The following is a 15,677-nucleotide window of genomic DNA, read 5'->3' on the forward strand; positions in this document are numbered from 1 at the left end:
TCTTCTAGCCCTCCATTCCTCCTCAGAGGAGGCACCTCCAGTGGAGAGTTCAGCTCCCACTCCCAGGCTTTGGGAAGGCTTCCTGAAACCTGCAGGCCCTCATTGCAGAGTGCTGACCTGGAGGTTAAGAGTCCAGACAAAGCAGCTGTTGTGTGTTTTGAAGTATTGCAGATCACACAGGCAAGTATCAGTAACTTTGAGAGCACACTCGCAACCCCACTGACCCCTCTTATCTCACCCGTGGATGAGGTTTATACAAACGTGTCCTTCCCGCCTGCCTGTTGCACCCATGCGCCAACCCGAAGATCACATGGGCCCTGAAAAATCAGCATTGATTGGTGAGTCAAGGGCCTTAAGTGGCCCGTTAATTAATGACGCCTGCCCAACGAAATATCGTGATGATGCGTGGTGCGTGGTGACGCCGGGACGCTCGCCCGACATCACCGCCCGTCATTTTATGTACGGACATGCGAGGCCCGTCCCCGCACTCCAATGGGAAAATTCTGCCCATAAGCAGCACTAGTTCAGCTACCGTTTATGCAAATATTCAACTCCGCTGAAGTCAAGTAATATAACGAGCAGCTCATGTGATACCGCCCGTCTTGCATTAGCACAGCGGAAGAATTTCCACCCTATCAACTTTAAACATGTTGTGTTGAAGGTAATGGCTGTACCACCTCTGATGTTCTTGCTGATTTGCAAGTAAAACCCAAGTGAATGACATTTCCACTAAAAAAAACAGATTCAGTGTTAGAACTGAAAATAATCAGCCAAGCAACAGCAAGAATAGCTGAAGAGAGGTAGCTACACTGTTCCTGAAAAGGACTGTACATCATGATCAGCATACATTGTAAAATGAGGGTTGTGCCGCTGTGACTTTAACTACCTTCCTGACAAATAGCTTTCCCATACAGCTCAATGAATGCCTCGACTGCTGTGGAAATAATGTACTTCTAATTTACCTTCAGCATTGACAGAAAGATTGTCCCAAAGAGCTTCCCACAGGTTTGAAACACAAACGAGCTTTCAGCTAAAAGCAAAAAACTGCGGATGCTGGAAATCCAAAACAAAAACAAAAATAAAAATACCTGGAAAAGCTCAGCAGATCTAACAGCATCTGCGGAGAGGAATACAGTTAAAGTTTCAAGTCTGTATGACTCTTCAACAGAACAGCTTTCAGCTGATACTTAGTCACAAATTGTTCATGCAGCCCTCAGGTTGCTCAGTCACAAAAAGAATCTAAATAAAAACGTGCCATTGTAGACCTGGTGCGAAGCTGGGTGGCATAGGTGGAATCTTAAAAGTACCTTAACAGTGATAGCCAGGAGGGCAAAACACTAAGCAGCAACAATAATGGACGATATAAAGGATGCAAACTCCACACCAGGGATTTCATCCAGCATTGGACAACTTTTCTATCCTAAAAAGAGGTATTGGCGGCCTTGGAATACAAGGACCTTTCTTGCCACTGGTCCTCCTTCAGATCCCATCAAAAGGAAAAAAAGCAGTAAAACATTTGAGCTGGTCTTGTATACCTTACAATGGAACTCCAGTATTACTGGTACCAGTATTACTAATTTTTACTGGGGTTTGAAAAGGGGTTCTCAAAGGTTATGGGAAAATCAGCATGACATATTTCTGATACAATATGTACATAGAAAAATCACTGAATCATACTAATCAAAAGGGTATATTATTTATTTATGTCCTGCAAAGTTCAGTGCATTTGCAGAGGCTAGGAATCCTGCGTTGAGTAACTCACCTCCTGGCTCCCCAAAGTCTGTCCACCATCCACAAGGCACAAGTCAGGAGTGTGATGGAATACTCTCCACTTCCCTGGATGAGTGCAGCTCCAACAACACTCAAGAAGCTCGACACCATCCAGGACAAAGCAGCCCACTTGATTGTCACCCCATCCAACATTTTCAACATTCACTCCCTCCACCACTGTTGCACAGTGGCAGCAGTGTGTACTATCTACAAGATGGACTATAGGAATTCACCAAGGCACACCTTCCAAACCCATGACTGCTACCAGCTAGAAGGACAAGGGCAGCAGACACATGGGAATACCACCAGCTGCAAGTTCCCCTCCAAGCCACACACCATCCTGACTTGGAAATATATCTCCGTTCCTTCACTGACGCTGGGTCAAAATCCTGGATCTCCCTCCCTAACAGCACTGTGGACTGCAGTGGTTCAAGAAGGGAGCTCACCACTACCTTGTCAAGGGCAATTAGGAATGGGCAATAAATGCCTAGCCAGCTACACCCACATCCCATGAATGAATTTTTAAAAAATTAACCAGCCATTACAGTTCAAGTCCTTGTGATATTATTAGGTTGGAACTCACTCAGCTATGGTTAGTAAATGTCTGGAGGTGTCAATATGAAGCTCCATGTTGGTGTTTTCTAGCTCCACGAGACTGCGACGGATCTCCATTTGTTGCCGAAAAGCTATCATCATTTGGTCCCTCAGTCGGTCCATCTCCCCTCGATTATACTGCACTGAATGCAGCTGGACTTCAGCTGAAAGTACATTACAAAATTATGATTGTGAATGAGTTCACAGAGACAACTATTATTCTCTTTGGAGGTTTCCCAGTTTTTGTTTTTAAGCCAATTCCGTCTTCAGTCATGAAGACTGGCAAATGTTGGGGTAGCAGGTCATTGGCACGACCAGTCTATATTCTGCCAACAAGCAACAGGGTTGCTGACAATGAAGGTGAGTCTTACTCGAGTGAATTTCTCACCTTCAATGAATTGTTAGGTCAGCCAGCTTGAATCTAGGACTGGCAGAACACACTGACGCCAGTGGAATTTTTTAAATTGCTAATTCTTTGGCTTGTCAGTTGTACATATGCTTTTCCTTGCTGCAGAGATGAATAATAGTCCTTTGGTAGTGCAGAACTTAAGTTTTGCTGAAAAAAGAAATATGTTGAAACTTTTCATCTTGCACTCATCAGGACACTTGCAAGAATACAAACATAAAGGGAAAATAACAATTTATACTGTATGAGAAGAGAGTGCTGATTGGTTGGCATTCGTAGAGGCGTTGCCATAGAGAATGCACCAGTGATGGTGACTGACTGTTAACTGCCAAGCATTGTTTGAAATTTAAACCAGGCTGTATGTCCCAAAGACTGGCAGAGCATATCAAGCAGCATGTTTCAGCTGCTGTTTGCAATGGGCAAGGTACAGACCGTACCTAATCAGCTCATGCTTGCAAAACCCAAAACACAGCTTCCAACATCAGATGGGATTCTGAGATTGAGCAACATCTGCTAAATAATAACAGAATTACCTGGAAAAACGCAGCAGGTCTGGCAGCATCGGTGGAGAAGAAAAGAGTTGACGTTTCGAGTCCTCATGACCCTTCATGAAGGGTCATGAGGACTCGAAACGTCAACTCTTTTCTTCTCCGCCGATGCTGCCAGACCTGCTGCGTTTTTCCAGGTAATTCTGTTTTTGTTTTGGATTTCCAGCATCCGCATTTTTTTGTGTTTATATCTGCTAAATAATCCTCAGTGTGCTAAGAATTACACTGACAACCAATTTAAGATTAAGAGTTGAGCTCGCAATGTGGTGCATTTGCATGTACTGGAAGCTGCATATGTTATTACACAGCGCCCTGTTCTTTGCATTCACATTGTACCTGTTTCAGCTAAACAGAATAAGTGACAGCCCTTCGCTGACTCATTCCTCAGGGCAATGCCTTGACCAATCAGGGTCCAACCGCCTGGTTTAGCTCCTTTACCAATCAGAGTCCACCTACCAACCAATAGCACTCTCTTCTCATACAGCATGAGCTATTATTTTCCCCTTATATTCACATCCTTGCAAAGTGTCCTGATGAAAGGCTTCGACATGTCTCCTTTTTCAGCAATACTGAGATGAATAAATACAATTTCTGGGATGAAGAATGAAGAATTCCAGGGAAGTTCTTTTTCATGTCCAGACTGCACAAATCACTGAACCCCAGTCCAGTTACCCTCCATTTATATCGTGATTAAAAGTATTGAAATTACATTCGCATGTACTCTAGAAAAATTACTTTATAATTTCCCATGGGTAAAAGCCAACAATTAAATCAAAAATTTTTATTTCCATCCCAAATATACCACGTTCCCTAACCCACCCTAATGTAAATCGCAATGGATTAAGAGCTGCAATGCGGAATACAGCATCAAATGTAGAAAGTCGAATGGACTTTCTCCAGTTTCCAATTTCAAACGACTTTCTTTTTTTTTCTAATAATTTATAATTTTTTAAAAACATATTTTTCTTTTCCCACTTATTTCTATTATTTTAAAATTTATTTCCATCCATTGTTTTATCTCCACCTTTTAGGCTATTTCAATCCCTTCCCCCCACCCCACCCCCATTAGGGCCATCGGCCACTTGCTCGTCCTGCTTTCCACCCTTAATGTCACCATTAGCACATTCCTTAGCTAATATCATGACTGTCGACGCCCCTTTGTCCTTTTGTCTATGATATCTTTGGCAATCTCTTCTTTGTCTCCACCTATCACTGGCCCTCTATCCAGCTCTACCTGTCCCACCCCCCACAAACAGCTTATATTTCACCTCATTTCTATTTTTCTTTAGTTCTGATGAAGAGTCATACGGGCTCAAAACGTTAACTGTATTCCTCTCCACAGATGCTGTCAGACCTGCTGAGTTTTTCCAGCTATTTTTGTTTTTGTTTCAGATTTCCAGTAGCCACAGTATTTTGCTTTTTTCTTGTTTTTAAAAAATTTATTTGGACCATGATTCTAGATCATGCAGATCCCACATCTATTAGTTCTAATAATAATAGCCAGAGGCAAGGTGAAGAGATTTTTTTAATGCAGCAAGTTGCTAAGATCTGGAATGCACTGTCTGAAATGAAAGCAGATTCAATAGCAACATTTAAAATAATATAATAAATATAAAATATTTAATAAATAATTGAAATGCAGAAAATTGCAGGGCTATGTGGGGAAGAACGAGGGTGTGCGACTAATTCAACAGCCCTTTCAAAGAGCTGCCAAATGCATAATGGGCTGAATGGCCTCCTTCTATCCTATGTAATTCTATAAACCTCCGTCCATCGAAACAAATACTATACAATTAACGCTTTTTAAAATAAGTAAAGAAAATATGTATACATTTTTTTAAGGAAGCAATCACAGGGCAGATTTTTCTTTCCATGTGTCTCTGTTCAGCAAAGAGGAGATAGAGACAGTGAGCCATTAGATCTGGTATCTGCTTCACTAAACTACCCTGGGATTTCCTGCAACATAGTAACTGGGTCTGTGCTCGCAGCAGATGAAAGCACAGTGTTAGCATATCAGTGAGGTTGGAGGAGTTCCTTGGCCCCCTTGGTGCGACCATGGGACTACCAAATGGAGGGTGGTGGAGATCTTCAGCAATGATAAGATGGTGAGAAAGCCTCAACATTGTCAGAAAACAATGCATCTACTAGGCTGCTTGCACCTACTGCTCCTGTTCATGCCCCAACCCAAAGCTAACAGGGACAGACCTGTGCCAAGAGAGGACTTGGCTCAATCTATTGGGCCAGGACAATTGGAGGAACACTTCTACTCACAGGCAAATGCCCCTCTCAAATGCTGTTCCTGTTGGACTCAGCTGGATATTGAAGAGGACCCCACCGTTCCCTCCACCCCCTCCCACACACACACCATCAACATCTTGGGGATGACGATTGATCAGAAACTTAATTGGACCAGCCACATAAATACAGTGGCCACAAGAGCAGGTCAGAGGCTAAAAATCCTGTGGTTAGTAAACCATCTTCTGGTTCCCCAAAGCTTGTCCACCATCTACAAGGCACAAGTCAGGAGTGTGATGGAATACTCTCCACTTGCCTGGATGAGTGCAGCTCCTACAACAGTCAAGAAGCTCAACACCATCCTGGACAAAGCAGCCACTTGATTGGCACTCCACCTAACATCTTCAACATTCACTCCCTCCACCTCTGACACACAATGGCTGCAGTGTGTATCATCTGCAAGAAACACTGCAGCAACTTGTTAAGTCTCGTTAGATAGTACCTTGCAAACCCATGACCTTTACCACTTAGAAGGACAAGGTCAGCAGATGCAAGGGAACATCACCATCTGCAAGTGGACCTTTTTCATTTTGAATCGGTTAGGTGGTGTTAATTACTTAGAATTACATAGTCATCAGAGCACAGAAACAAGTCGTTTGGTCAATATTTAGGCTCCACATGACCTTCCTCCAACCTTGCTTCATACAAGCATTTTTACGATACCACAAAACCTTACAAAGTAGTTACAACACAGAGACAGGTTGTTCCGTCCAGTAAGTCTTTGTTGGCATTTATTCTCCATATGAACCTCCTCCCACTCTTCTTGATTGGCACCCCATCTGCCAATCTAAACATTCACTCCCTCCACCACCATCGCACCACATCATGTACCATCTACAAGATGCACTGAAGCAACTCACCAAGGCTCCTTTGACAGCACCTTCCAAATCCGTGCTCTCTATCATCTAGAAGGACAAAGGCAGCAGATGCATGGGAACATCACCACCTGCAAGTTCCCCTCTGAGCCACACACCATCCTAACTTGAAATATATCACCGTTCCTTCACTGTCACTGGGTCAAAATCCTGGAACTCCCTCCCCAACAGCACAGTGGGTGTACCTACACCACTTGGACTACAGCGATTCAAGAAGGCAGCTCACCACCTCCTTTTCAAGGGAATTTAGTGATGGACAATAAATGCTGGCCTAGCCAGCAGCTTCCACATCCCGGGAAAGAATAAATTAAAAAAATTCAGCTCCCAATTTTTTCCAATGAATTTCTGCACTGCTCAGTACTGGGGTTTCAGCACCAGATAATTAAACAATTTTCCACATTGCTTGTTGGACTTCAGATGCACATTCTCAAGCCAGGAATTGTTGGGGCCAAATGTAGCATAACATTCCGTTCATTCTATCCCAACAATATGTCACAATGTGTCTGTTACCAGTTTACATATTTGTTTACCACAAAGGGCAGCTAGGAGTGAGACCAGCAAGTTAGTGTTAACTTGTATCTAATTATGAGGTGGCTCGTGTTCAGAGTTTGTGCTCATGACAGAAACTGGACTTGGAATGCATGAATTCATGATGCCAACCCATCAGAGATTTTCCTGTTTCATTGGATTTAAGCCCAAGACTGAGAGGTGAAAACTGCAAGATACAGGAAAGGAAAGTGTTGGTTGTAAAATCTTTATTCCTTATGATTATGCTCTCCTGTGATTTGTTATAACAAAAACCTACTTGTACAACTTCATTAGTGCAATATAAACATTTTAAAATGATATACTGCCATTATTTGAACCTTGCCAAACAATTTAGATTGAAAAATTATTGCAGTCTTAATCTGCCAGAACTAAATGTAATTTTAGTCCAATGCTTCTCTGAGCAGTCAATACTTAGGGACATGGGAGCAGGAGTAGGCCATTCAGCCTATTAATACGATCATGGCTGATCATCCATTTCGATGCCTTTTTCCCACACTATTCCCATATCCCTTTACATCTTTGGTATTTAGAAATCTGTCAGTCTCTGCTTTAAACGTAATCAATGACTGAACTTCCTCAGCCCTCTGGGGAAGAGAATTCCAAAGATTCACAATCCTCCAAGTAAAAAAAAACTCCTCATCTGGGTCCTAAATGGCTTCTCCCTTATATTGAAATTGTGTCCACTGGTTCTAGACTCCCCAACCAGGGGGAACATCTTACCTGCATCTACCCTGTCTATCCCTTTAAGTATTTTGTAAGTTTCAATTAGATCACCTCTCATTCTTCGAAACTCTGGACAATATAGGCCCAGTTTCCCCAATCTCTCTTCATTGGATAGTCCCACCATCCCGGAAACAAGTCTGATGCACCTTCGTTGCACTCCCTCTATGGCAATAATATCCTTCCCAAGGTAAGGGGACCAAAACTGTACACAGAACTCCAGGTACAGTCTAACCAAGGTCCTATACAATTGAAGCAAGACTTTGCTACTCCTGTACTCAAATCCTCTTGCGACAAAGGCTAACATTCCATTAGCCATCCTAACTGCCTGCTGCACCTGCATGTTAATTTTCAGTCAGTTATTGATGAGGACATCCAGGTCCCTTTGTACATCTATACTTTCTAATCCCTCACTATTTAAGAAATACTCTGTTCCTCCAACCAAAGTGGATAATCTCACATTTTTCCATATTATATTCCATCTGCCATGTTCTTGCCCATTCACTAAGTCTGTCCAAATCCTCTTGAAGCTGCTCTGCATTTTCCTCAAAACACACATTCCTGCCTAGCTTTGTGTCATCCGTGAACTTGGAAATATAACATTTGGTCCCCACATCCAAACCATTGATATATATTGTGAACAGCTGGGGCCCAAGTGCTGATCTTTGTGGTACCCCACTTGTCACAGCCTGCCAACACGGGAATGACCCATTTATTCCTACTCTCTGTTTTCTGTCTGTTACCCAATCATTAATCCATGCCAGTATATTGTCTCCTATCCCATGTGCTTTAATTTTACTAACCAACCTCCTGTGGGGGACTTTAGCAAAAGCCTTCTGAAAATCCAAGTATACTACGTCCATTCTGTTGGTGGAAATTGCAGGGACACTGGCCATAATTTTTCAGTCTTCCTCAGACTCAGGGGAGGTGCCAGAAGACTGGAGAATTGCAAACATTACGCCCTTGTTCAAAAAAAACATTGCAAGGATAAGCCCAGCAATTACAGACCAGTCAGTTTAACTTCAGTGGTGGGCGAGATTCTAGAAACAGTTATTCAAGATAGAATTAGTAGTCACGTTAAAAAATATGGGTTGATAAGGAAGAGCCAGCATGGATTTCTAAAGGGGAAATCGTGTTTAACTAACTTGCTGAGTTTTTTGAAGAAGTAATGGAAAAGGTCAATGAAGGAAATGCTGTTGATGTGGTGTACATGGAATTTCAAAAGGCATTTGATGCACTGTCACACAACAGACTTGTGAGAAAAGTTATTGCTCATGGACTGAAAGGGACAGTAGCAACATGGATACAAAATTGGCTGAAAAATAAGAAGCAGAGAATGGATTTTTTCAGGGGAGGAAGGTTTGTAGTGGAGTTCCCCAGGGGTCAGTATTGGGAGCCTTGCTTTTCCTGATATATAGTGATCTAGATCTTGATGTGCAGGGACAATGAATGATACGAAGCTTGGGAGCACTGTGACCTGCGAAAAGGACAGTGTAGAACTTCAAGAGGACATAGAGAAGTTGGTGGAGTGGGCAGATAGATGGCAAATGAAGTTCAATGCGGAGAAGTGTGAGGTGGTGCATTTTGGTAGGAAGAACATGGAGAGACAACTTAAAATAAAGGGTGAAATTTTGAAAGGGGTGCAGGAGGTGAAGGTAGCAGGACAGGTGGAGAGAGCAATTCAAAAAGCATAACAAAAACAGAAATACCTGGAAAAACTCAGCAGGTCTGGCAGCATCAGCGGAGAAGAACAAAGTTGACGTTTTGAGTCCTCATGACCCTTCAACAGAACTAAGTAGAAATAGGAAAGGGGTGAAATATAAGCTGGTTTAAGGGGGGGAGTTGGGGGCGGGGGGAAGAAGGTGGCGGGGGGGGGTGGTTGTTGGATCAAGCAAGCAGTGATTGGAGGAGATAACCAAAAGATGTCACAGACAAAAGAACAAAGAGGTGTTGAACGTGGTGATATTATCTAAAAGAATGTGCTAATTAAGAGTGGATAAGCAAGGTAGCTCTAGTGGGGGTGGGGTGAAATAAGTGATGGGTGGAATACATTTAAAAATAATGGAAATAGGTGGGAAAAGAAAAATCTATATAAATTATTGGAACAAAACAAAAGGGAGGGGGAAGAAATGGAAAGGGGATGGGGATGGAGGAGGGAGTTCAAGATCTAAAGCTGTTGAATTCAATATTCAGTCCGGAAGGCTGTAAAGTGACTAGTTGGAAGATGAGGTGCTATTCCTCCAGTTTGCGCTGAGCTTCACTGGAACAATGCAGCAAGCCAAGGACAGACATGTGGGCAAGAGAGCAGGGTGGAGTGTTAAAATGGCAAGCGACAGGGAGGTCTGGGTCATGCTTGCGGACAGACCGAAGGTGTTCTGCAAAGTGGTCACCCAGTCTGCGTTTGGTCTCTCCAATGTAGAGGAAACCGCATTGGGAGCAACGAATGCAGTAGACTAAGTTGGGGGAAATGCAAGCGAAATGCTGCTTCACTTGAAAGGAGTGTTTGGGCCCTTGGACAGTGAGGAGAGAGGAAGTGAAGGGGCAGGTGTTGCATATTTTGCGTTTGAATGGGGAGGTGCCATAGGTGGGGGTTGAGGAGTAGGGCATGATGGAGGAGTGGACCAGGGTGTCACGGAGGGAATAATCCCTACGGAATGCCGCCGGGGGGGGGGTGAAGGGAAGATGAGTTTGGTGGTGGCATCATGCTGGAGTTGGCGGAAATGGCGGAGGATGATCCTTTGAATGCGGAGGCTGGTGGGGTGATAAGTGAGGACAAGGGGGACCCTATCATGTTTCTGGGAGAGAGGAGAAGGCGTGAGGGCGGATGCGCGTGAGATGGGCCGGACCTGGTTGAGGGCCCTGTCAACTACCGTGAGTGGAAAACCTCAGTTAAGGAAGGAGGAGGACATGTCAGAGGAACTGTTTTTGAAGGTAGCATCATCAGAACAGATGCAACGGAGGCGAAGGAACTAAGAGAATGGGATGGAGTCCTTACAGGAAGCGGGGTGTGAGGAGCTGTAGTTGAGGTAGCTGTGGGAGTCAGTAGGCTTGTAATGGATATTGTTGGACAGTCTATCATCAGAAATTGAGACAGAGAGGTCAAGGAAGGGAAGGGAAGTGTCGGAGGTGGACCATGTGAAAATGATGGATGGGTGGAGATTGGAAGCAAAATTAATAACTTTTTCCAGGTCCTGATGCATAAAGCATATAGTATCCTGGGCTTTATTAATAGGGGCATAGAGTACGAGAGCAAGAAGGTTATGCTGAAGTTCCATAAGACACTCATTAGACCTCAGATTGCATATTTTGTACAGTTCTGGGAGCCACATTATAAGAACTATGTGAACACATTGGAGAGAATGCAAAAGATGTTTACAAAAATGGTTCCAAGGATGAGAAACTTCAGCTATGTGGATAGATTGGGGAGGTTGGGACTGTTCTCCTTGGAGAGAAGGCAGCCAAGAGGAGATTTGATAGAGATGTTCAAAATCATGAGGGGGCTGGGCAGAGTAGATAGGGAGAAGCTGTTCCTGCTCGTAAAAGGATCAACAACAAGAGGGCACAGATTTAAAGCGTTTTGCAAAAGAAGCAAATGTGACGTGAGATAAAACTTTATCACACAACGAGTGGTGCGGGTCTGGAATGCACTGCCTGGATGTGTGGTGGAGGCAGGTTCAATCGAGGCATTCAAGAGGGCATTAGATGATTATTTGAATAGAAACAAGTGCAAGGGTATGGGGAATAGGCAGGACAATGGCACTAGGTCATAATGCTCATTTGGAGAGCCGGTGCAGGCACGATGGGCTGAATGGCCTTCTTCTGTGCTGTTAAAATTCTACGATTCTGTGAGCATCCTCAAAAATTCCAACAGGTTCATCAAACATGATTTCCCATTCATAAATCCATGTCGACAATACCCAATCAGATCATTATTATCCAAGTGTCCATTTATCACATCCTTTATAATAGATTCCAGCATTTTCCCTATTACTGATATAAGGCTAACAGGTCTGTAGTTCCCTGTTTTCTCTCTCTGCCCTTCTTAAGTTGGTGGATGACACTTGATGCCTTCCTATCTGCAGGAACCAATTCAGAATCTACAGGATTTTGGAAGGTGATCACCTATGCATTCACTATCTGCATAGCTAACTCTTTCAACACTTTGGGATGTAGAATACCAGGTGCTGGGGACTTATTAACCTTCAGTCTCATTAATTTCTTCAATATACCTTCTTACTAAAACTAATTTCTTTCAATTCCTCATTCTCCCTTGTCCCTTGGATCTCTAAGTCTGTGAAATTTCTTGTATCTTCCTCAGTGAAGACAGACACAAAGTAATCATTTAGCTTCTCTGCCATTTCCCTATTCCCCATTATAAATTCTCCTGTCTCTGCCTGCAATAAACCCACAGCCAAGCGTTTCCTTTTTACGTGCCTTTAGAAGCTTTTACTTTGCTAGTTTACATTCATATTCTATTCTCCCTTTCTTTATCAATTTCTTGGTCCTCCTTTGCTGTATTCTAAAAACCTCCCAATCCTCAGTTTTACATCTATTTCTGGCAAATTTATAGGCCTTTTCTTTTAATCTTATACAATCCTTAACTTCCTTTTTTAGCCATGGTTGATTGACTTTTCTTTTTGGATTTTTTGCCTTGGAGGAATGTATAGTTGCTGTAAAGTATGCAATAATTCTTCAAAGACTGTCCATTGCCTATGTACCATCATACATTTTAATGTATTTTCCCAATCCACCTCAGCCAATTTGCCCCTCAAACCTTCACAATTCCCTCTGTTCAAATTTAACATCCTGGCTTCAGATTGAACTACCTCACTTTCAAGTCCAATGGCTCGTAACTTCCACGCTCCCCAGAGGATTTGGATTTGGAGGGTACCCCAAAGATGCGCTGGGGAGTCCCTCTGGTAAGTTCCCAGGCAAGGGTTTGCACGGCAATTGCCCAGAGACGCTAACTTCCTCTATACAATTGCGCCGCGCTAGGAATCACCTGAAAATGCGATTTAAGTCACAAACTTTGGATGGTTCCACCAGGGTTGCACCAATAGTTACCCAGGTAAAGTTAGAAGAATTAAACTCTCTTCTAACTTCTGGGTAACTAGCCACACGCCCACCCTGACCTCAGAACCCCTGAGCCCATCCCGATGTCCAACCACCCCCGAGCCCCACCACTGATGTCCGATCCTCCCCACAGCCCTCCTCCGATGTCTGACCCCCTCCCCCCCCACTTCCCCCTTCGCCATCCCCACATGACCTCCAAACACTCCCAATCCCCAAATTCCTTTTTCCTTACCTTAGGCACTTACCTTCTCCCTGGCCTGTCAATTTCAATGGGACCTTTAGACTGACCTGCTTTACGGCAGCTAGTGCTGTAAAAATTGAAGTCCTCCTTCAATTCACTACCTGGATCTCGCCTGGTCTGAGTTGGAAGGTTGGGCGAGATAGGCACAGAAGGAATTTGGCATCGGTAAGTGGGCACAGAGTGGCAATCTGATGCTGGTTGCCACTCCAACGAGGTTACAGTCCAAGATAAAATTCTATCATATTATAGTCACTCAACCCCTAAAGGTTTTTTTTAAACAAGAAGATTATTAATTAGCCCTTTATTGTTACACAATGCTAGATCTAAAGCAGCCTGTTCTCTAGTCAGCTGATCAACATACTGCTCCAGAAAACCATCCCTTACGCACTCCAGAAACTCATCCTCCGCTACATTAGTGCTTGTTAGGTTTACCTAGTCTATGTGCAGATTGAAGTCACCCATGATGGTCACCCTTAATGTTCATATTGGAAATTTCTAGTTTGCAAGCAATGAACGCCTGACACAATCTGAGGTTATAAAAAGCAAAATACTGCAGATGCTGGAAATCTGAAATACAGCTAGAAAATGCTGGAAATACTCAGTAGATCAGACAGCATCTGTGGAGAGAGAAACAGAGTTAAAATTTTGGGTCAACGATGACCCATCATCCGTTCGGATAAATGATCATCGATCCAAAATGTCCTGTTTCTCTCCACAGATGCTGCACAAGCTGGGTATTCACAAGTAGTACAAGTGACAAATGCTGTCACAACAGAATAATTATTCACCTCTAGTGGCAAAATCATTGAGATTCAGTTGACTCTCTCTACGGTAAATCCAGTAACCTGACCTCTGAGTCTAGCAGCTTTCCACAACTCCAAGTTCTTACTGATAACTGATCAGCCAGACTGACTTACTGAGATTTAAGAAACTGAATCTCAGCCTGCTGTCGGGAGATTGAAATTTTGCTACCTGCCAAATTAAATCACCCCACACAGCATATTTCCCACTCTTGTGGGCTCCATAAAAATTCCCCCATCCAGTTCCTTAAATACAGGAGCATGATACCATATAATGCACAATTATTCTGCCAGTTAAGTTCCTTTAGGCCACAAGGTTGAATTTCTATCATTGATGAGTCCTGAGATAATGGTAATATCACTGGACTAGTAATCCAGGGGCCCAGGGATATGGGTTCAAAACCCACCACAGTAGCATGTAGAATTTAAATTCAATTAGTTAACTGAAAAAAAAATCTGGAATTAAAAAACTGAAATGAAGCCATGTGGTGGTGATGGTGGCCACTGCTAGCATTAAAGTCAGCATTGGGGCCAGGATGGAGGAAAGTGTAGAGCCTGTTGCGGTAGGGATGATGCAGTGGAGGGGGCCTCTGAGAGAGGTGCTCCTCCACCCTACCGTCCCACCCCAGCCTGAGCAGGATAACCTGCTGGGTATCCCCCTGCTGGCCTCAAAATTAAGGTTGGGTGGGAAGAAGCCCTTAAATGGCCACTAATTGGTCATGTAAGGGACACAATTGGGTTGAGGGTGGGTGATAGGAATTTTACTCATGGAATTTTACAGGCAAATCCTGAAACCCCATCCTTAACAGCAGTGTGGGCATACCTACACCACATGGTCTGCAGTCATTCAAGAAAGCAGCTCACCACCACATTCTCAAGGGCAATAGGGATGGGCAATAAATGCTGGCCCAGCCAGCAATGCCCACATCCTATGAAAGAAATTTAAAAAGTGTCCAATCTATTGCTTTTCATAGGCCTTAAGTCCCATGGAGCTTAACAGTGCAAATGTAATGTTTAAATACATTCCCATGAGCCTGTGTAGTTTGATTGTGTTGATGTTTACAGACACCGCTCTTATTCACATGAATAGTCCATTCCAGTTCTCCAGGTCCACAAACTTGCAACAAACAGTTAACAAATATTAGCAGAAATGGTTGCCTTCTCTTCATGGGCTGGTTTATCTTGTTTTGGGACCACAAGTGGCACAAAATCAGACATTCCTACTCAAAAAATAGTCTCTTAATTTCTCACACTTCCCAACCCACCTTGAATGTCCCTTATATTGGCCTTTTCAGATTTTCTCCGTTCTGGTCCTTGTTCATCAATCTTCAACTTCAGCCTCTCAATCTCTTTCCTCAGGTCAGCTATGATGTTGGTGTATTGCGTAATGTGGTACGAGATATTGAGCAGATTCCGTTTTACCTGAAAATGCAAAAAACTTCCCATTAAAAACTTGTGAGATATAGAGGAACCACAACTGGGAATAGCCTGGAACAAAACGGCAGGTTGGTCAACATCTGCAAGATAAGTTACATTAGCTGGAACATGTTGTGCAGAATAACCTGCATCGTTGGGCAGAACAATGTGTACCAGCTAACATGATGGAAGTGAATAACAATGTAATTTGCTGAATTTTATACTACCTGCTAGCAGTGACCAGTTGTTGTGTCACCTCAGCATTACCTAATCTTTTTCAGATGCTGTTAGCTTGTCTGTGAACTTCCAACATTTTAATTTTCGGTTTCAACATCAGGTTTCTTTTACCTCCAATAAAATAGCAAAGAAGCCACATTCTGTTTGGGCTGG

General features: G+C 43.3%; 1 protein-coding gene across 6 annotated transcripts in view; it reads right to left on the reverse strand.

Annotated features, from left to right (window-relative positions):
- Positions 1–15,677, reverse strand: part of si:dkey-26i13.8 (kinesin-like protein KIF19) — a 183,537-nt gene that overhangs the window by 78,045 nt on the left and 89,815 nt on the right. For all 6 annotated transcript variants that reach the window (XM_041205921.1, XM_041205923.1, XM_041205919.1 and 3 more), the window contains 2 exons: positions 15,137–15,293; positions 2,354–2,528 (listed from right to left, as the gene is read on the reverse strand). In XM_041205921.1, the coding sequence (XP_041061855.1) occupies positions 2,354–2,528; positions 15,137–15,293 (332 nt within the window). The remainder of the gene's footprint in view (positions 1–2,353; positions 2,529–15,136; positions 15,294–15,677) is intronic.

The sequence above is a fragment of the Carcharodon carcharias genome, chromosome 15, assembly GCF_017639515.1.
Source record: "Carcharodon carcharias isolate sCarCar2 chromosome 15, sCarCar2.pri, whole genome shotgun sequence".
Classification (NCBI taxonomy): domain Eukaryota; kingdom Metazoa; phylum Chordata; class Chondrichthyes; order Lamniformes; family Lamnidae; genus Carcharodon; species Carcharodon carcharias.